Consider the following 23,637-nt stretch of genomic DNA (forward strand, 5'->3'; position numbering starts at 1 on the left):
TATTGTATTTGCTAATACTGACCCTCTTCATTTCCCATACCGTTTGGAATCACCTTATAAATTTTCATGCACACGAAAAGAAAACCTACTGGGATTTCTATTGAGATTGCCTTGATCTACAGATCACTGGAAAGAACGTCCATCTTCATAATATTCAGTCTCCCAATATGTGAACATTGTATATTCCTCCATTTTTCCTTTTAGGTCATCTTTAATTTCTTTCAAAATGGTTTTCAATTTTCTATGTAAAGACTTGCACATCCTTCATTAGAATTATTCCTAGCTATATGATGTATTATACTAACCTAAGTGGACTCATTAGAAATTTTTATTCTGTAATTGCTTTTTGCCAGTATATAAAATGTAACTAAAAATTTATATTAAGCAGCAACTTTACTAAATTTACTTTTTAATTCTAAAAGTGCCCATTTTCACCACTTTTATTGAACATTACACTGAAAGAATTCAAAATGTGACTGGTTTTCCATTTTGTAGATAGTTTCTACCACATTAAAGAAGTTTCCTTGCATTACAAAATTACTGTTTTATAATGAATGTTTTATTTTTAAAAGTTTTTAAAGTGTCTATTAAAATATATAATTTTTTTTGTTTTTCCCCTCTTAATATGATGAAAGACATTAGTTGGCTTTGTGAATACATTAACTGGTTTTGAATCCTAACTTGCTTGTAATATGTTATCGCTTTTATATATCCACAGATTTGATTTGCTAATATTTTGTTGAGGATTTCTACATCTACGTCCATGATGAACAGCAGTCCATAACTTCTTTTTCTTCCAAGGTCTTTGTCATGGTTTAGGATCAAGTTATGTTGGCCTCATAAAATTAGTTGAGAAGCGTTCTGAAAGACTTTAAGATTGGTATTATTGCTTCCTTAAATGTTTGGTAGAACTGGTGAGCGTGCCCTCTGGGCCAAGAAGTCTTTGTGGTAATGCTTTTACTTAGCAATTCGATGTCTTTAAGAGATGTGACAGTTCATGTTTCCCACTTGTTGTGTGAGGTTGGTAAACTGTATTTTTCTAAAACTGTATTTTTCTAGGAAATTTCAAGTTCATTGGAATAAAGTTATTCACAATAGTCTTAATTATCTTTTAATTATCTGGAGGTTCTGCAGTGATTTCCTCTTTTTCATTTCTAATACTGTTAATTTTATATTCTTTTTTGTCTTGTTCAGTTTTATTAAGGCTTCATCAATTTTTATTACTCTTTTCAAAGAACCAACTATTGGCTTTGATGATTTATGTTTCTATTTCATTAATTTCTGCTTTTTATTATTTCTTCTCCCTATATTTTTGAGGTTTAATATGTTCTTTTTGTTGTCTTATTGAGATACATAGGTGATTATTTGGTCCTTTTTCTTATGTAGAGCTAAAAATTTCCCTCTCACCAGTTTTAACTGTATCCACAATTTTAGAAATGTTTCTCTTTGCTCATTATTATCCTATTTCAAACATTTTATTTTCCATTGTGATTAACTCTTTCAGTCTTTCACAGACATTGATTTTCTATTTACCTTTTTGTACTGATTCTACCTCAATTCCATTATTGTCAAAGAATATACTCTTAAATGATTACAAACCTTTGAAATTTGGTTATATTTGCTCCACAACCAATTTTGATAAATGCTCCATCTGCTCTTGAAACAAATATGTACTTTGTCAGCACTGAGTACAGTATTCCATGTATGTCACCATGTACATTTATTAATCATGCTATTTAGGTTCTCTATATCATCACTGATTTATCTGCCTGTTTATTCTAATAGTTATACTGGGAGAGGTCTGGTCTCATGCATTGTTGATTGGTTAATTTCCCTTTATAATTTCATTAATTTTTGTTTTTATAAATTTGAAAACTATATCATTAAAGAAATTCAGAATTATCTTTTTCTTATAAACTTACCCTTTCATGATAAAAATTGTCTCTTTATTTTTAGCAATACTTCTTACCTTAATTCTTCTTTTTCTGCTATTAATACAGCTACATCAGCCTTTTTTGGATTCATGTTTGTGTGTACAACTTTGCCATTTTATTACTTTACTCTTTGTGTAATACTGCTTTAAAGTACATCTCTGGTAAACAGCATATAATTGTTGTCATTTAATCAAGTCTGACAGTCCATAAATTTTAATTGGAGTATTTAGTCCATTTACATTTAGCTTTATTATTAAAATATGAATTTATATTTACCATCTTATTATTTGTATTCTATTTGTCTCGTGCTCTTTCTAATAGTTTTATTAAAATATAATCTACAGATCATAAAGTTCACCTGTTTAAAGTTCATAATTCAGTGCTTTCTAGTACATCTACAGAGTTATGAACCATCACCATAATCTAATATTCGAACAGATTCAGTCCCACGTTATTTCTTTTTTCTCCTTCCTTCATTCCAGTTTTTACATTAATCAAATATTTTGATTATTCCATTTTCCCTCTAGAAAAATATTGGTTATACTTTATTCTTCTTTTAGTCAATGCCCTAAAGACTACATATGCATCCATGACACTTAATAATCTAATACAAATGAGTAACTCCACCACGTCCCAGGAAAACCTAGAAACTGGTAATATATTTAACAATCTTGTGCCCTCCCATCTTTTGCATTATTATTGTGATGCATTTTAATTGCATATATTTTTTAAACCCCATGGCATTAATTAATTAATGGCATTAATATGATTGTTTTGTTTAGTCGGTATTAATTTTACATTTGGCAACATATTGATCCTTGGTCTTCTTTTCTTCCTGCATTTACTTTTTTCCAAGTGGTAAAATTTCCTTTCTGCCTAAAGAATTCTTCCTCCTATCTCCAAATTATGTCAATTTCTGTTTGTCTGGAGTGCCTTTACCTCACCTTCACTTTTGAAGGATATTTCAGCTGGCAGAGAATTCTAAGTTAGTGATTATTTCTTTTCCCCACAATATACCTATCATGCCTTTGTCTTCTGGCTTACATTTTTCTGTCGTGTACTCAGTTAATACTCTTATTGTTGCCTTTTTGTTTTTTCCCCTCTTACAGCTGCTTTTAAGATTTTTTTCTTTTCCTGGTGTTCAGCAGTTTTACTATAATACACTAAAGTGTCGTTTTCTATGTATTAATCTTACTGAGGATTTGTAGTGCTTCTTGAATCTGTGAATTAATGTATTCTATTAATTTTGAAAAATTATGCACTATTAAATCTTCAAATATTGTGTCTGTTACAGTCTAGGAATCCAGTCACTTACATGTTAGATTTATTTTCATATCTAATATGTCTCATAATTTTTTTCTTTATTCCCCCTGTTCTTTTCTTTGTATATGTCAGTCTATACATTTTTGACTGACCTATTTTCTAGTTCATGAATTCTTTCTTCAACTATGTCCCAGCTGCTGTTGAACTCATCTGTTGAATTCTTATTTTACTTACTGTGTTTTTCAGTATTAGAATTTCCATTTGATTTCCCTTTGTAGATTCCACAATTGCTTTAAGATATATGATTGATAATTCCAATATCTGGATCATTCATGGGTCTATTTCTATTATCAGGTCTTTTTTCTCTTGGTCCTAACTCTTTGTATGTCTAACAATATTTTTCATTGTGTGTCAGATATTGTGTGTTAAATTTAAATATAAGCTTGATGATGCTTTTCCCTCCAAAGACGATTACCTCAGACTAGCAGCCAGACAATGAGGAGGTCACTTCAATCCAATCTGGAGTTGAGTAGACTGATGGCTGGGTTTCAGACTCAGTAAAACTCAGACTACTGCTGGTTCACCTCTACTCATAGTATAAAATTTCCAGGGGTCCCACATGAGGGCCTGGAGTGATTACCAGGGTCCCTACTCCTTAACAACTTCTGAAATACAATTTCTTGTCTTCCCAGCACAAGAATTAAACCCCATAAGACATTATTAGTAGTGATTTGCATAATTCGTATTTAGTCACATATTAATGTAATGTTGAACTTTTCAGCTCCTTTCTGCTAATCTTTTTAGCTTGTGTCCAACAGTGAGAAATAATAAAATGTCTTGAGGAGGAAAACCTTTGCAGAAAGTAAGCCTTATTTCTCTCTGTCTCCTTTTCCCTCAAGATCTTGTATCCTCAAGTCTGGACTACCTTGGCAGGCCCAGCTCTAACTTTTGTCTCTCCAGGACCCTGAGATTATATAAGCTTTGCAGGTTCCCTTTCTCTGTCTCTGCCCAGTTTAACATTCAGTAAGTGCCCAAAGGGAAAAGTGGCATACAGAACATCAGGCCCACCTCAATGCACTTCTCCTGTCTCTAGGAGTTGGGCCCTCTCATGTCCCGGCTACCTCAGAAGTTTCCAATACCTTCAAACAGATATCTTTTGTCATTTAATCTTTTTTTATTTAAATCCATATAATCAAATCCTTTAAAAACTTTCCTAGTTTGTTGTTATTGCTTTTCCTCAGTGAGAGTATTGGTCTACTGTAACTTGGAAGTGGAATTAATGAAATTTTTCTCTAATTTTTCCAAAGTGTGACCCAAACAATAAAATATTTAAAATAAATTAAAACTACTGTGTTTTGGCCTAGATTTTTCCGTCCCCTCCTCCTCCCAAAAAAGTATGATCTATAGACTCCTTGGTGCCTAGTTATTTGTTGAATAAGAGGCCAAAGTACCATTTAACAAAGATTTAAAAGAAATCCACATTAGACACTTTTATTAAAACGTTGGCATTTAGACAGGTCAATTACATTTTAACAAGCAATAACTTTATCCCTTGACAATGGAAGGAGAAAGAAACTAACATTTATTGAGAATCTGCTATCGTAGGTACTATCCTTGGTACCTCTATACTTGCTTTCTCTCCTATAACTATTAGTCTCATTCGTTACCAAGGATGTTTTTACTTTTTCCTTATCTCTATTTTCTTTTTCTTTTTTATATATATTCCTAAATAATAGAATTAAAGATTCACTGGACCTCAACTGAGGTACCTACCTAGATACTCCCAAAAACAAACCAAGTGATTTTAAAATGGAAAATACAAAGTATTAAATTAGGACAAATAGTTGTGGTGTCAATATTGGGGAAATTAGAAATAAGAAAAAAAGCATCTCTCCACACTGCAATATTGAATGGGATTTGTGTTTTAAATACATGACACCACAAGTCCTTCGTGCCATTAGTGTGAGAAAAAAACTCATTGTAAATTTAATTAAGCAAAAAAAGTCACAAAAAGTCAGTCCAGTAACTCACTGAATAACACTTTAGCCCAATTTTCTGGCTTTATTCTGATTTTTGTATTAATCAGGCAAAATGCTCACATTTTTTTGGATTTGTCAAATAATGAAACAGACTTACACAGCACAGTAAACTGGACAATCTCCCCCACTAACACATTCGACTTAATTCAAGGAAAGGGTTTAGAATTTTCATTTGGAAGTTAAAAATTTATATTTTAAAATTTAAACTAGGGAAGAAAAGACTAAGATCGACTGCTTTCCTAAATTATTCCTACTTTAGAATGGGAACAGTTCCTGTAATACTATTTAAATTGTTTTCTGAATTTGTCCAAATCCTCAGGAACATATACACACTTTCTAAATCAGAATTACCAATACCTCCTTTCTCTAAGCACAGAATATGTTAAAAAGGCTCTTGTATAAACTTTAATGTTATACAATGTAGTTTAAAGCTATAGTTATTAAGACAAATTCAAATGGATGGGTGCAAAGCAAGTAATACAGTAGATCTCTTCCAATGTGGACTCTTATCAGAATTACTACGTTCAGTTAAATGCCACAAGTAAATTCACTTGGGGAAATAAATAGTCAAGAAGATTATAAGCATTTTGTGAGGGGAAAAAACCAATAAAGTGGAACTAGCCCAATTAAATATTAAAACATTTCTAAAGTACAGTGATTAAATTAGTGCTGTTTAGGCACAATAATAAACAGACGTGTGACAGAATATTTAGCTTAGAGTAACACATCTGACTCTATAACATATGACTAAACGTATGACTATATAACGTATGACTAAAAAGGCATCTTAATAAATAAAGGGAATCATCAGTCATGAACAATGATGAAACCATCGGGAAAAAAATCAACTTAAATACTAATCTTAAACTGTAGATGGATCTACTGTGAAAAATAATAAACTCCATATAATAAACTCAATAAATTCCAGATCTATTTACTAGTGAAAAATGATACATGCAAAAAGGGATACAGTGATTTTAACAAAACAATTCAATTTAATCCCAATCAAAATCCCAGCAAGTGATTTTGTGGACATTGACAAACTGATTCTAAAGTTTATATGGGAAGGCAAAAGACCCAGAATAGCCAACATGACAATGAAGGAGAAGAATAAAGTTGGAGGAATGACACTACCCAAAAATCAAGACATATTATAAAGCTACAGTTATCAAGACAGTGTGGTATTGGCAAAAGAACAGAGAAATACATCAACGGAACAGAATAGAGAACCCAGAAATAGACCCACACAAATATGGTCAATCGACCTTTGACATAGGCACAGAGGTAATTCAATGGAAAAAGGATAGTCTTTTCACCAAATGGTGCTGGAATAACTGGACACCCGTGTGCAAAAAACTGAATCTAAACACAGATCTTAAACCCTTCACAAAAATTAAGTCAAAATGGACCACAGGCTTGAATGTAACACACAAAACTATAAAACTCCTAGAAGATGACACAGGAGAAAATCTGGGTGACCCTGAGTTTGGCAATGACTTTTTAGAAAAAAATGCCCAAAGCATGAGCCATGAAAGAAAAACTGGTAAGTTGGCCTTCATTAAAATTAAATCTTTTGCTCTGTGAAAGATACTGTTAGCTAAATGAAAAGACAAGCCACAACTGGGAGGAAATCTTTACAAAACACATATATGATAATGGACTGGTATCTAGAATATACAAAGAATTCTTAAAACTCAACAGTACAAAAATAAACAATCCAATTAAAAACTTGGCAAAAGATCTCAATAAACACCTCACCAGAGAAGATATCACATGGCAAATAAGCATATGAAAAGATGTTCAACATCATGTCATCAGGGAATTGCAAATTAAAATAACAATGAGATACCACTACACATCTATTTGAATGCCTAAAATCCAAAGATGGACAACACTGAATACTATGAGGATGTGGAACAACAGGAACTCTCATCCATTGTTAGTTGGAATGCAACATGGTATAGCCACTTTGGAAGACAGTTTGTCAGTCTCTTACAAAAATAAACACCCTCTTAACATATGATCCAGCAATCTCATTCCTTGGTATTTGCCCAAGAGTTGAAAGCTTGTGTCTACATGAAAACTTGCACATGAGTTTATAGCAGATTTATTCACAATTGCCCAAAGCTACAAGCAACCAAGATGTTCTTCAATAGGTGAATGGATAAACAAACTACTACTGTACATCCACACAATGGCACATTACTTAGCGATAAGAAATGAGCTACCAAGCTAGGAAAAGATACAGAGGAAGCTTAAATGCATATTGCTATATGAAAGAAGCCAGTATGAAAAGTCTACATATTGTAGAAGGGAAAACAATAGAGACAGTAAAAAGACCAGTGGTTGGATGTGAGGGAGGCATGAATATGTGAAGCATGGCGGACTTTTAGGGCAGTGAAACTATTCTGCATGACACAGCAATGGTGGACACATGACATTATACATTTGTCAAAGCTCAGATTGTACAGCACAGAGTGAACCCTAATGTAAACTATGGATTTTGAGTGATGATATGCAACAATGGCTCATCAATTATAACACATCTACCAACACAAATGCAAGATATTAATAATGGGGAAAGTGGTGGTGGGGTATGTGTGTGGAAACTTTCCAAACAATTTTCTGTAAACCTAAAACTGCTCTAAAAAGTGAAATAAAAACATTTTAAGACATTTTTAAAAGTGTTCTAATGTAAAGAAATGGTATACAATACATATGAAATAATTATTACATAATATAAAATCAGACAAATATAGGAAAACTTAAAAACTCAGTGATATGGGACTCCATAAATAGCAATACTACTTCTGGCTAGGAGGATTATGAAAGGACTCAAGGAAGGTACTTCCTTGGACAAGTGCATAGAAGGATGGGGTAAACTTTCAAAAGGTCCAGAATTCTAAGTTGAGGAAGTAGTGTGATAAGAATACGAGAATATGTATCTGAGGAAAATGAGAGCATATTCAAGGAGTGAGTCCAGTTCAGATAGAGAATGGACAGTAGAAAGAACTAACCAAAGCTAGACATAAAGAAAAACTAAAGCCTTAAATTCCTTCATAAAAACTTGAGGTCACATGGCAACAATTAAATTAGGAACAGTCTGCTCAGGGAACAGCTGTGCAGCAGTTACAGGCAAGGTAAAGGCCTAGAAAGAAGACATAATCAAAGCCAAAACACCACAAGAGTGATCTAATTATTGGCTGAACCCACCCAGGGCACAGATTTCTTCCTAAGACAGGCTGGAATTGCTTTGGTTTAGAGGAACCAAAAACTCCTGATGGGAAAACTAACTAGAAATCTACTAGATTTAAATATCTATGTAGCATCCACCTCAAGTCCACTCTAGAAGTATAGAGACTATTCCTCATGAACAAATAAATAATATAATTCATTTCCCTGCTCATAATTGTTATACACACTAATACTTCTATTCTGTAAACCACAGAAACAAAATGAAACAAAATCTCCAGGCCATGGGTGTGTAAAGAAAATCCCAGTTTTTATCTTTGACTCAGGAATCTTGTTTTCATTCCTTTACCCCAAGAAAACATTTATTGAGTCTTTGTATTCGCAGTGCATACGTTCCACTTAGGCCCTGTCCTGGAAGAAACATGCCTAGCTCCTCAGGCTGTCTCTCACCATTTACTCCACACACAGCCTGGAACACAGTCAATCATGATATATCTGGAGAGTGAACAAATGCAACGAATGTGAGCTTAAGAAGTATTCAGTTTTGCTGGTTTGCTGTTGCTTCTTCTATTGTCTCTGCTGTTATTTACCTATAATTTATCTTTCTCTTTGCAGTGTCTAACCTCATCAGGACACGTGTCTCTCACGTCAGATAAAGCAATGCTTTCAATATATTCCTCTTGTCTCATACCAGGCTCGCCTTCTCCAGAACTGTGGAAATCAGTGCACTGCCAGTATGAAGCCCATCCTGTGGGCCCTTGGTGTGCTGCTCTTTGCACTCCATCAATGGTCTAAGGACAGTTCTACGGCTTCCTGTTCCAGTAAAAACTGCATCACAGCTCCATGTGGTCTTAGAACTAACGGCCTCACCACTATCTCAGAAGCCACATGAACACAATCTGGTCGTACTGCCAGTACTGGCCACATGCTAGCTGTCAGAATGTTCCATTTGGTCTCTCGAATCCTCAAAATTATGTAAATCCCACTCGTTTTGTCCTTCTCTGATAGCTCTGAGATTAGCTACAAAAAAGTGTAGCTTCTAAGGACATGTGGCTGTGAGTCAAAGGAGCCGCTTGAACTCCTCTTAATTCTTCAAATCTGAAACTAAATGAAAGATTCTGTACGTGTGCATATTATCTGTATTTTCTTCCTGTGGAAAGGTTCTATAACTTTTATCTGATTCACAAAGGTACCCTGACTGGGGACGGCCATATAACTTCTCACCTAGACTGGTACATTTTGGACAGTGAAAGGGGGAACTAATAGGTTAAGCCATGACAACAGGTGTTAACCTGGACTGTGCCAGGCAAACAAAGATATATGGTTACCTAACCCCAAAAGGTTATTTTCTCATTTTCTCTTCTGAAAATATTCCTTTTCTCCCACCACAGAGAGGCAAGGTGAAAAACAGCTATACTTAGGCAAAAATTCTACTTTATGTTCAAAACTGTTACTATAGTAACAGAAACAGAATTTTTGGTCCTTTTCAGTCCCTCAATCTTTGGTTTAGAAATTCTATCTTGCAGTCTCTTAAGTCAGCAAATATTAACTGAATATCTGGTTCATAACATGCATTGTCCTAGGTCTCAGTGGTCTAGGAAGTGACCACAACAGACCAAAAGCCCTGCCCTCGTGGGGTTTACACTCTAATGGGGATAGCAGGCTATTAAAAAAATAAAAATAGAAATACATAGTATGTAAGTGCTTTGGAGAAATTCAAACAAGGTAAGAAAGAGTTAGTTAGGGGGTGGGGCAGTAATGGGCAGGGCCGTTTGCTAAAGAATGGTGACAGAAGGAAGTATTCTATCAAATTAGACCAGAATGCTTTAAGGAAATAAAGATAGAACTTTAAGAGAATAAAAATTAGAGGATGGTTGGCTCAATAGCTTATGAATTTCTTTAAATCACTGGTAAATTCAGGAATCGTTTTATCACATAAATTTACCATCCGATTCATTTACCATCCAATATTTACACATGAAAAATATTTTTTTTATTTTGAACACAAAAAAATATGAGGAAGATGTGCAAATTGAATGACACTAATCAAATCATCTATACATTCAAAATTCATAATTTAAAACAGTGCGTAACTGTGCCACAGTGATTAAATTACACGTTGATTAAATTGGCCTCCTTATTGAGTTTGATGCTGGAGTCTCTGGAAACCATGCCAGTCAAATATACAGAAATATGTGGTATTCTTAGCCTCAGAGTAGAAAGTAGTCTTTCTAGAGACAGAAAGACAGTAAAACAGAAAATGTCCACAAATAGAAGATGCCTATTTCAACCACAGACAAATGTCCACATTCACATAAGTGGTAGATAAATAGCTTTTGCTCAGGGAATATTTTTAGCTATAAGCCCTGTAGGAGATTACAATCACATTCACCTTTTAAATCACTGCACCAATTTCACAGACACATAGTTATGCACAGAGGCGTTAGACGAGATGCTGGCTAATGACCACATCAAGTTACTAAATGCATTCATTAACTTGCTAGCATTATAGCTCCATTCCCAAAGCAGTATTTATGCCTTACCAGGGATGTTCCTGAACAGCAAGGTAAATAGAACCCAGCCTCTTGAAATAAAATGTTAAGCCATAGTAGATATGTGGGAATTGCTGTTTCAGTATAAATAGCTAGTAACATCATAGTGTCTACGATATAGTCAGATTAACCCATGAAGCTTTTCAAAGTCTTTACCTGTTGAGGACATCAGCCCTATCCAGTGGGATGGATGCCTTTGTATACGGGGAGTAGTGTTGGCTAAGAAATTAGGACCTCCCTCCTCCGCTCTCTCACCGAACTATTTACCACCAAAGCTTGTTTCACTCACATTACAATGATTTATTGACCTTTTCTCTTCACTATTAGATTGCTAAGTTCTTCAAGCACAAGGATGCATTCTTATTTACCTCTGGATCTCCAGCCCAGAATTCCCAATGGCAAAACAATATACTTTTGTGGAATGAACGCTGCCTGAATCAGTTGGGTGGAGAAGGGACTATTCCATTTCTCAGTTATGGGGACAACTGAGCACAGACTTTGATTTCTTTTTCTAGATAAAGATTAAACTTGCTAGACCTAGTTTGGACCAAGAACCTGGAGGATCCTAAACATAAATAACTATTTCCAATTAAGGCAGAAGGATGCTAACTCTGTGCCTGCTATGTATTATAGAAAACAATGTTAGAAATTATCCAACATTCATTTACACATATAATTGTCTTCCTTCTTCCAAAAAAAAAAGGAACCTAGGGGCTGGCCCCATGGACTAGTGGTTAAGTTCAGCATACTCCATTTTGGCAGCCCAAGTTGGATTTCCAGGTGTGGACCTACAACATTCATGGGTGATCATGTTGTGGTGGCAACACACATACAAAATAGAGGAACACTGGCACAGATGTTAGCTCAGGACGAATCTTCCTCAAGCAAAAAGAGGAAGATTGGCAACAGATGTTAGCTAAGGGCCAATCTTCCCCAGCAAAAATAAAAATAAAAAATAAAAATCTAATTTTGTAGAGGTATCCTTTCCTGTCTCACTCACCATGCTCTAAGCCAGCTGTATTTGCCACATTTTCCCTTGCCAATAAACCATTTAGGCCTGAGTACGTGACAGTGGGCACAAGGGGAAGTCTAACAGGAGGTTGCTGAGAAAAGTTCCTTATTCTCATAAAGAAAAATAAAGTCAGCTCCTTTTTGTGCTTATGGATGATGTTGAATTTGGATATCATTCCTGAAATTGTTGTACTGTAACCATAAGGGAAATTAGCCTAAGAACCAAGCAAACAGAGAGGACAGAGTAAAGAGAACTATAGAAAATCTGAGTCAGACGCTTGATAAATTAAACCTAGATTCTCTTCCTTTGGACTTTTGTGTCTTTTCTTTTTCAAACCAATATATGATTAAGCTGTAAAAGGTGATACAACAGTCTATAATATGATCCTGTTTATGTACAAATATTTTTATACATGATGTTCTAGGTGGATACAAACTAATCTTTTAGCTGTGGTTATCTTCAGGGGAAAGGAGGATTATGAAGGAGGTACTTTCATTTTATACTCTTCTGTATTACTGTTATGAGAACAAAACATTGAAATGGTTCTGGAATTCAAATTTAAACGAAAATTTAAGTATATTTTTATATTGCATGCATCACAGGCGCTAATCACTTTTCCCAGTTTTATTGAGATATAATTGACATACAACACTGCAGAAGTTTAAGGGGTACAGCATAATGGTTTGACACAATATATTGTGAAATGATTACCACAATAAGTTTAGTTAACATGCATGATCTCATATAGATACAATAAAAAGAGAAGCCAAAAAAAGAAGAAAAAATTTTTTCCTTGTGATGAGAACTCAGGATTTACTCTCTTAACGACTTTCACATATGTCGTGGAGCAGCATTAACTATAGTAACTATACTGTACATTACATCCCTAGTAGTACTTATTTATCTTATAAATGGAAGTTTGTACCTTTTAACCAATTTCCTCCAATATCCCCTTCACCCACCTCTGGTAACCACAAATCTGATCTCTTTTTCTATTAATTTGGGTTGTTATGTTTTGTTTTGTTTTTTGATTCTACATATAAGTGAAATCATACGTAGTTTTCTTTCTCTGTCTGATTTATTACACTTAGCATAATGCCCTCAAGGTCCATCCATGTTGTCACAAATGACACAGTCTCCTCCTTTTTATGGCTGAATAATATTTTCATTGCGCATATTTATACCACAACTTCTTTATCCATTCACTCATCGATGGACACTTAAGTTGTTTCCCTATCTTGGCTAGTGTAAATAATGCTGCTATGTGCATGGGGATGCAGATATCTTTGCAAATTAGTGTTTTTGTTTCCTTTAGATACATTCCCAGAAATGGGATCCCTGGATCATATGGTATTTCTATTTTCAATTCTTTGAGAACTCTCCATACTGTTTTCCTAGTGTCTGTACCAGTTTACATTCAGACCAACAGTGCACACGGGTTCCCTATTCCCCACATCCTTGCCAGCATTTGTTCTCTCTTGTCTTTTTGATAAGAGCCATCTGACAGGCATGAGGTGGTATCTCATCGTGGTTCTGACTTGTATTTCTCTAATGACTGCTGATGTTGAACATTTGTTCATGTACCTGTTGGTCTTTGGTATATCTTCTTTAGAAAAATGTCTATTCAGGTCTTTTGCCCACTTTTTAGTTAAATTATTTGTTTTTTGCCATCGAGTTACATGGGTTCTTTACATATTTTGGATATTAATCCCTTATCAGATTATGGTTTGCAAATGTTTTTTCCCATTCCATAGTTTATCTTTTCACTTCGTTGATGGTTTCTTTTGCTGTGCAGAACCTTTTTAGTTTACTGTCCACTTATATTTTTTTATTTTCTTGCTCATGCTTTAGGTGTCACTAATTACTTTAAACAATACCACTAATCAAGCAAATAAACAAATGAAGATAGACAGATAGATAGACAGACGGGTAGACATATAATTTATTGATTCCCTACCATATTCCAGGCAGGCATCTTGCTGAAGCAAAAATAACAACTGTGAGTGTGGTATTATTTTTCTTTATTTAAAGGTAGCCTTGCCTTGTTCAGTCTTTGACTCTAGTCTCTTCAAAGATAGACTGCCCTGACAGTACTTAAAAGTGTAATCACAGCGTTACATCCTAATTGCTTGATTCTCTATTTTAATGCAGACTTAGGATGTACCGAGTAGTAACATACTTGAAAATGGATAAACAATATCAAGGTTTAAGTAAACTTCACTTTTTTCCAGTGAGTCATTAGCCCAGCCATCTGAGAAACTTATTTTTAATAATATAAAGAACACAAGCTATACTACATGAACCACATGCAAGGTTTGTCATCCCTTTCTCTTTCCTCTACACTACCCCAATTCACTTACACGAAGAGAAAGCAAAGGGAAAAAATCAATATGGAAATAAAGCTCAATCAGGGTGAACACAACATTAATCGTTTCGATTTTTGGTCCTTGGCCTGTCTGCCTAACAGCTTGAACAAAAGCCTTTTAGATGTAGTACCACTGAACATATACCAAAATACCAGAAGAAGAAGGATATAAAAGAAATATTAAGATCCACTTTGGGGGCGATCAATAAATACTGAAAACTCAGCAAACTCTTCAGAGAATAAGTCTCTTAAATGTAAAATGTGTGTGAATCTATGAATTGATATGTATATATAACATAGACTGAAATTAACATTGATTGGGTTTCAGGAAAACCAGACTCCTGTCAAACCAAAGAACGCTTTTCAGACCTTATTCAACTGGATTTCTCTGATTTTCACCTGATCTTGTCAACAACACGTTTCTGAAACTCTGTACGTCTGTGATGTAGTGGGTCAAATAATGGCACCCCAAAGATGTCCACAACCTAGTCCCAAGAACCTGTGAATACGTCACATGATAGTATGTTGCTGGCTTTGAAGACGGAGGATGGCCACAGCCAACGATGTAAGCTAGAAAAGGCAAGGAAATGGATTCTTCCTAGAGCCCTCAGGAGGAATGCAGTCCTGCCGACTCCTTGATTTTAGCCCACGGAGACTGATTTTAGACTTCTGATCTCAAGAAGTGTCAGATAATAAATTTACGGTGTTTCCAGGCATCAGGTATGTGACAGTTTGTTACAGCAGCCGTAGAAACTAACACACACAGCTTCTGTGGCTATTTTCTCCTCATTCTCTTCTTAACTCTGTTTCTTCCCAGAGGCTTCCATGGAGTCCTCCTCCTCTTCTTCCCAGTGCTTTAATAGGGCTTGAGCTCTTCCACTGCTCTTCTCTCCTTACACAGATACTCCATAATAAAGAGCTTAAAAGCATAGGCTTCAGAGCCCAATGGACGTGGAGTCATACCCCAGTTCTACCACTTGCTAGCTATGTGATCTCTTCAGCTACTGTAGTTTTCAGCCTAGAAATTCTATTTTTTCTTTGAATAATTTTTCTTTGTTGCATATTTCTATCTTTTTCTTCACTATAAAGATGTTTTTCTTCATCTCATTGGACATAGTTATAATAGCTGCTTTAAATCCTTGTCTGGTAAAATCAAACCTGCATTATCCTTGGTTGTCTTTTCTCTTGAGATTGGGTAACACTTGCATGTTTCTTTATATGTCAAGCAATTGTGGACTGTATCCTGTCCCTTTATACTGTCCAGATTCTGGATTCTGCTATATTCCTCTGAAGAACACTGATGTATTTGTTTTAACAGAAAATTAACTTGGTGGGACTCAAACTGCAAAGTACTTGGTGGTATTGCAAATCTCAGTTCAGTATTGTCCTTAGCCATGGCGAGTGAATTGACCTCTGGCCCCCGACACATGGTTTAAGCAGCAGCCAGAACTTGGGCAGATTTTAGGCACAGAATTTGGGGCGCCCCGTCTCTGTATTTCTCTTTTCCAGTATTATTTCTTGACTTTCCAAAGGCCCTGAATTCTGTCTTCAGAGAAACCATGTGTTTTCTTTGGGAGTTTTAGCTACCACTGAGCACTGACCTCAGTCCACCTTCAGGCTAAGCCTTAAAAATGGGAACCTCATCTACACCAAACCCATTTTCCAAGTCTGACTCCTCTCCAGAATCTGCCTGCTTTTGTTCAACTCTCTAGAGCCTTCAGGTAATTGGGGGGTTTGTTGTTGTTTGTTTGTTTTGTTTTTAATTTTTGCTCCAAAGTTTACAGTTGTATTCTCCAGAAGGCCAAGTCTGGTAGGAGCTTGTTCAGGCATACCCAAAGCAAAAATCATAATAATATTGATAATGGCATAGCTACAGTGCTTCCTATATGCCAGGACTGTTCTACACACTTTAGTTACATTAACTTAGTAGATTCTCACAACAACACTACGAAGGAGATACTATTATTTCCCCCACTTTGTAAATGAGAAACTGAGGCACAGAAAGCAGCTTTCCTGAGATTACCAGGATGTGAACTCAAGGAGTTTGCTCTAGAATCTGTGCGCTTAAAGATCACTATGCAATACAGCACAGATCTTCTCGAACTTCATCTTCTGCTCTTGCATTTATAGAAAATGATCTTGAATGCAATTACTTGCCTGAAACTGGTGCATCAATGTTTGATAAATGTATTTTTTAAAAACTCATTTATGGTGCTTCCATGTTTCAAAAATGTATTTTTAAAAAACTCATTTACCAGCAAATTTAGCTAGTTGCTTCTTGATGTCTTCTTAAATACTCTTTGAGCACATGCTTGAAAAAGGCAGAGGGTGTATTAGAAGAATGGTGCAACTGTATCACTAATACTCCACACTCTATAACTTCATTTTTCATATAAAACCTAGACATGTCTGATTCTTATCTCTGTTAATAATTAAGTCACTGGAGTATTTTTGTACGTTTAATTACAAGACAGTCTATAATTTAGTAATATGAAACATTCTTAGGACTTCATATAAAATAATAAACCATTTTAGTAAATTGACACATAAAAATCATTTTAAGAATATCTTTGGACATGTTATGCATTGTCCTCCTGGCAAGCACTACTTTCTATTAGAATTCTGAGGAATAGCCTAATGAGATCAAATTGCTCCTTGGAGAAAAATTGTAAATGATTTTTATATTAACAGTTTTAATATTATTTCTGCTTGTCTTAGAAATGATTACAGAAGGCCAAGGAAAATTCAAAGGAACGACACATTCCGCATACCCAATTCCTTCCTCCTGCTAACACTATAATTACATGTATTTCTATGATAATGCACATCAAATTGTATTATAATTGTTTTTCTATACCTGCACGAGACTGTGAACTCACTGATGACAAAAATCACTTATCATTCAACTTTCTATCCACAGAGCCTTGTAAAGTATATCTTATAAATGTTCAAAAAGTTTGCATTAAGTAAATGAAAGATTAGAACTGAATGATGTTATTCATAAGTAATATTTATAATATTACATTCTGAATGTTATAGATATTTAAAGCATCAACTGTAATTTAGATTATAGTAAACTACCAATAACCTATAATATTGAGGAAAATATATGACATAAATTGAATGAATGATCCCAATCACAATCACCTAAATTATAAATTTCAACCTACTTCCTCACCAAAGAGCAGAATATAAGGGGAAAATGTTGGTTTAATTTTTGTTTTTTTCTTGTGTCAATCTACAATACCCTAACAACAAGAGACCAATAGCCAAGTGGCCATAAGCCAAAGATAAAAAAGGCAGGGTCCCAAGTCCTCTCAGAAACAAGTGAACCAATAGACAGAAAGGACAGTCACTGTTATAATTTTAAAATATACTCTCCTAAATAGAATATACAAGTAAGCCACTTAACATACCCACAGCATTAAATAAAAGCAATGCCTTTTCAACAAATGCTAATTATTAAAAATATTATTTGGAAAAGTAACAATTTTCAATAAACTTCATGGACTCCAAAACCAAAGCTCTTTCCACTGTACCGTGTCACTCTCAGGTTGTATCCGGGCTCCTGTGAAATGGAGTCCTTAAATTAAACTAGACATTTAAATATAAAATTGTATGGAGAAAGTATTCATCAGAAATGTTTGTGAATTAAATAAGGTATAATAAAATAAATAGCCAAAAGCATAGGATCATCTAAATTATTAAACTTTACTAACTAGAACACACACGGAAATACAAAAATGCTGTCATTGACTGTATTTTGACATAATTGTGTCATAATTAAACTGGCAGAACTACATGCCAGAAACAGTTGGGATACTGGAGGAGAGGGGAAGCGGGGACTGGACCCGCCAAGACGGCAGAGAAGGAAGCTGCCAAGGCCGTCAAGGAAAGGGTGGCTAGGGACTAGTGACAATCCGACCAAGGGAGTATATAGGTATGAGATAAAGAATAAGTGAAACAATAATAACAGCCACCGTTACGTGTATGCTAAATAGTCTATACCCACCATCATTCATTTATTAATCACTAAGCCTGATGATAAAGACTCACCTCCGCTAAAGCCACAGGGCGAGCACATGTTAGAGCTGGTATGCTGGAGCAGCTCTCTAAGACCACCCAGCCCTGCTTCTAGCCCTACGCTGTCTCGCCCTCTGCTATCTCACCAACAGGCAGAATAAATCTGAAGAGTGAGAAGAGACAGACAGAGGTGGATTCACTAGCAGACAAGTTATCCAGAACCACACAAAACTCAGGGGCAAGCAGAAGGAAGAACAGAAGCAGGATGTGCAAACACTGGAGCCCAGACAAAATTCAGCCAGAGGATGGACACTGCAAACAGTCATTGTCTCCTCATTGTATGCCTATTGTCTCCACCCGCAGAATTCTAAAGGCTCCATAAGGAGCTACTCACACAAAGATAAACAGATCTTGGCCTATTCAATATTGATACACTTTGAAGAAGAAGAAAAGTTAAATGATATTCAATGGAACCAGAAACACCACATCTAGGTCTCTGTCTTAGCACATTTTTTTATTAAACAGACATTTTAGAAAATCTCTTCAGATGAAGCCCTTCAGAATGCTTTTTGTGCCACAAAAATATTTGTTATTTTACTAACAGTCACAATAAGCAATTCTATGGGATCAAAACTTCATAAATTAGGTAATATTTTTTCCTGTTTAATGTTACACATCTCCTTTTGTTATCAATAATTTTTATGATTTGTTTTGGCACAAACAATGTTGGGAATTTCCTGCTAGATTTCCTGCAGCTTTATGAAAACCATGCATTTAACCAGTGGGACCCAAGAATACAAACAAAATGGTATTTAGCGACCAAAAAAAAGGGCATGATTCTAGATGGAAATTTTTTCCTTATCATGTCAAGTATGTTGTATTGCCATGTGGATATCACAGCATTCTGGACACTAAATAGTATCAGTATTATTCAATTTATTGAATTACATAAAGAATTCAGGAAGAATTATTTTTAAAAAATCAAGGCTTCATAAAGAAAGTTAATTATGAAAGTGTGGGGGAATCAGGGAATCCACAACTTTCTTTTTGATAAACTGTTAATTTGTAAGGAAGGAAATGATTTCGTAAAAATGAGCATTACCCTGCTGACACACTTCATCCTACTAAAAGTAGATCTTCCTTTAAGCAAATTACTGCATGTAATTTATTAAGTTGGAGATGACAATTTGCTCGACAAAAGGATTTAAGAGTCCCATAATGAAACCAAGAAGACAGAAGGAGGCACTAGGAAAGAGGATATGGATCCCTGTGGAGTCCCAAAGACTTGATTACTACAAGTGCCGGCAGCATCCATTGATCGTGAATAATCAGACATGCTATTTAGCCAGTCTGCACTATTACGATTAAGACAGTTGTTAAATTGGAAAACTTCTATCCCTATTGGTAAACAGTCGTGGCCCCAAGTCCTGAGTGCTCTCTGACCGTGACTGCCTCAGGGCTCCTCCAGAACACCCCCAAATTGCTCAGACCATCCCAAATCTCTCTAGGACCTTGCCTCTAGCATTATCGCAGAGGTCCACACTGCTTAATTGATGCCTGTCCCAAACTAGTTGTTAAATATTTTGAATATCACCCCTGGTATAATCAAAACTTCTCTGCAGTCTAAGAGAGAATCTTTCTTTCCCCAAAATTTAATATCCCTTTGAGCTATGTGACAATGGTTTCTTCCTAAAAGTTACTTGTCTAAAACTGAGATTCAGCTCAATAAAACATGTTCTTTTCCTGTAGGAGATTTTTCTCAATTCATATTTTTTAATTAATGTCTTATAGCAGCTAAGCTGGGCTTTATAAAATGGTGTTCCACACATCACATAAATTATGACTTGATCTTTAATAGAAACTCTACATGAAGAACAACTCAAAATAAAACTCAGTGAAATAAAAATACTTGGAAGGTCAGAAATTCTAACTCTGAATAAATATCTTAAAAACATAAATCCTAAAATAGTATTACCAACAATTCTTATATACACAGAAAATTTAGAGCTTGCCTAGTCCAACCCCATGATTTTTGGGAGACAAAACATCTTTTTCAAAAGTGTTAAATTTAGAAAAAGCAGCTTAACATTATAAAAATTACATTTATGGCCATTTAGCCATAAGTTGGTATCTATAAAGATAAGCAAAATGACAATACACATTTTCCTAGATGCTAATGCAAAATAAAAGTGATTTTTCCTTGTAAAGAGAGACTTGAATTTCAAAGTCGATATGTCTCAGTGATGCTTAAAAATCAGGAGGGGTTATTCCAGGTAGAAAGGAAACTAGATGCATTGGAAAATGTTTTGCTCCTCTTACATTTAAGCCCACTCTAAAACTTTGCATTAAAGAACAAAAATTTTAAAAGAAACTTTATACAGTTTGATAAAGTAATTTCAAACTTTGTTGTAACCAAAAATGAACTTGAAAGATTAAAACACACATATTCAGATCTTTCGTAAAATGAGTTTTTAGTCTATATCAAATAAAAATCACTAAAGTTTCTCCTCCGTATTTAGTAGTAAACTACTAAAATTTTAAATGAATTTAGAAGTAATGCAGAAATCAGTTAAAGTCCTAAGCTGTGTGACACTAAAATTTTTAAAACTACAAGGCTAATGAAAATATGTTACATCATAATTGATCACTCGTTTTCTGTTGAACTGTGCATTATCATTTTTTCATCTCTTTGCTTATCCAGACCACAACAACAACTGACAACAGTAACAGCAACACATAGACCAATAACAGAAAAGAAGATTTTCAGCTTCCTTCCTGGAAATAGTATAGTTTATGAAACCATATACTGCGGTAATTATAGTACCAAAAAATAAAACCAGGAATCAAAAATTTGACGATTCATTCTCCTGCTTAATTCTAAACTTTAATGAATTGGCTAAGAATGAGTAGTAGCCCAATAATCAGTCATACCAAGGAACAGCCTGGAAAATAATTTAAATTACCAAATAAGCTTTCAAAGAAAAATGTCTGCATTAGGAGACAGATTAAGAATTTCAATTTTCAGAAGAAAATGATCAGCTGTTTGCAAAATTGCAATCGACTAAAGCTGTATCACCATAATTTTGTTACTTAAAATATATGAGTGCCATGAAATTTTACATGCCATAAAGAAGCTTAGAACATAGTCACATGGTTAGAGGTATTTGAAAATGAAATACAGATTAATGACAAATAGCCATGCATAAAGCAATTAATCAAACAAACAACAACAGCTCTGAAAATGGAAGAAAACACACAAATGCTCAAAGAAAGATTCTGTTTTAAACCATAGACATAAGCATAAGGTTCAATGACACAGATCACCTTAAGGTTGGATTTTGTTTTTTAAGTTCTCTAAGACATCACAGGTCTGGGAGATAAAGCAAAAAGTCAAACTTAAGGAAATCACAAGGAAAAGGCATTGACTTCTTTCAGCAAGAAGAAAGTCTCCAATACTTGTGAATTAAATCGTTCAGACAGTAGCTGAGATCATTAAAATACTGCAAGTCTAGATAAATTAAGTACTTGCCCCTTCTGACTTCTCCACCGTGTTAGCCAGCATCTCCTGCAGGGCCCGGACGGAGAGGGACTGTTCCAGCACAAAGGTGCAGATGGAGAGGTCTGGGGGGACATTCTGTGAGGAAAGAGGGAAAGCCATCATTGTCATCATCATCATCATCAAGTGTCCAGACCCAATTTACCTTATTACATTTCAGTTCCTTTCATAGAAAAAGTAAGCGTACTTGTGAATTATCTAATATGAGTTCCAAAATCATCAAAATACATTGTCTATACTGCTCACACTTAATCTATTTTTTAATTTACGGATAACAGTGGCTACCCATTTATTGAGTGCCTACTCTGATAGGCATCGCACTCAGAGCTTTATCATGAACTCCTGTGGTTGTCTATGGGAAGGATTATTACTATCACTGTGTGGACAAGAAAATAGAAAAGTTAGGTTACTTCTCCAAAGTCACTAAGTTACCAAAAATTTTAAGCCAGGATTAAAAAGCCAGATTTCTCCGACTCTCAAGCATTCATTTATAACCTACCAAGCAGTCAGTTGATTAAAAAAATAAAAAGGAGAGAAAAATACTTGCCTCAAAGTAATACCAAAGTTAATCAAATAAAAAATTGAATTGGTACAAAATATTCATTTACACGAGCTTCTCCTTAACCACAAAGATAACAATGCCTTTGTTTCACTCAAGTTAGCATCATATTTGGCCCCTAACTTGAGATATGGTCATTTTACTTCTGTTCTGTGTGTGTGTGTTGCTTTATTTTCCCAGTCATCCTTTTTCCCTTCTCTTTCCTTCCCTCAAACTTTCACTTCAATCAATAAAATCATAAATTCTGAAAATCCAAGAAGGTATCTACCAAGGAGGTGAAAGACGCAAGATAAGAAATGATTGGCGAGTCAGCAAGAACTCTCCTGATCAGGAACAAATATATTACCATTTCTATATGCTTTTGCTTTTGAAAAGCATGATCCAGCAGGCCATCCAGCTGGGTATGGGAAGACACTTAAAAGAGGATTTTCATAATAGAAGAACATTATAAATATATTAAGCACAAAATGCAAGCAAGAGCATGTCTTCTTCATAAAAAGAACATTAGGAAGATAAATTTGATCACCTGATGCAATGCATCAAAATTACAATTTATAATGTTTAAGTATTTATTAAGTTGAACCACTACCATTAGAATGATTCTTATCAGCAGAGAATAATGTTTTAAGGTTTCAAGGAAAGATTAAGTACCAGGGATCCAGAATTAAAGTTAAAATTCCTTTATGGACGAAAGAAGCACAGAATCAGGCAACTAAGCTGATTATACTCCCATGATCCTTTCTGGCACTCATGTTTTGTTTTGTTTTGCTTTGTTTTTTCATGAACTTTTCTTCTCTGGATTGCTCTATCCTATCACTGTCTTCTGTACCCCCAGCCCAATTTCTTTCCATTTCTCCTGATACCATCTCAGGCAGCAGTCAAAGGAAGCTCTCAAATCTGGGTACAGCTACTGTTTTTATACTCTGTAGTCAGCCAGACAAAGAACTTCTTTCCAAAATTCTCAGATAAAAGACTAGCAAAAGAGATTCACTTCTACTGTGAAATTTGGGAATAAATGCTTTTAAATTTAATTTTTCTCAGTTCTAACTATACTAACTACAATTGCTCAGATCAAGATAAATGCTACTAAAAGAAATCTGCTAATGGAAGTGTTTATTTCATTCATATCCATTTAAAACGTG

The 23,637-nt window shown here is 34.9% G+C and overlaps 1 protein-coding gene across 1 annotated transcript in view; it reads right to left on the reverse strand.

Annotated features, from left to right (window-relative positions):
- RYR2 (ryanodine receptor 2) overlaps positions 1 to 23,637 on the reverse strand; it is a 689,571-nt gene that overhangs the window by 432,254 nt on the left and 233,680 nt on the right. The window contains exon 3 of the mRNA XM_070568189.1: positions 21,910 to 22,014. Coding sequence (XP_070424290.1) covers positions 21,910 to 22,014 — 105 coding nt within the window. The remainder of the gene's footprint in view (positions 1 to 21,909; positions 22,015 to 23,637) is intronic.

Source organism: Equus przewalskii, chromosome 1, assembly GCF_037783145.1.
Source record: "Equus przewalskii isolate Varuska chromosome 1, EquPr2, whole genome shotgun sequence".
In the NCBI taxonomy this organism is placed as follows: Eukaryota; Metazoa; Chordata; class Mammalia; order Perissodactyla; family Equidae; genus Equus; species Equus przewalskii.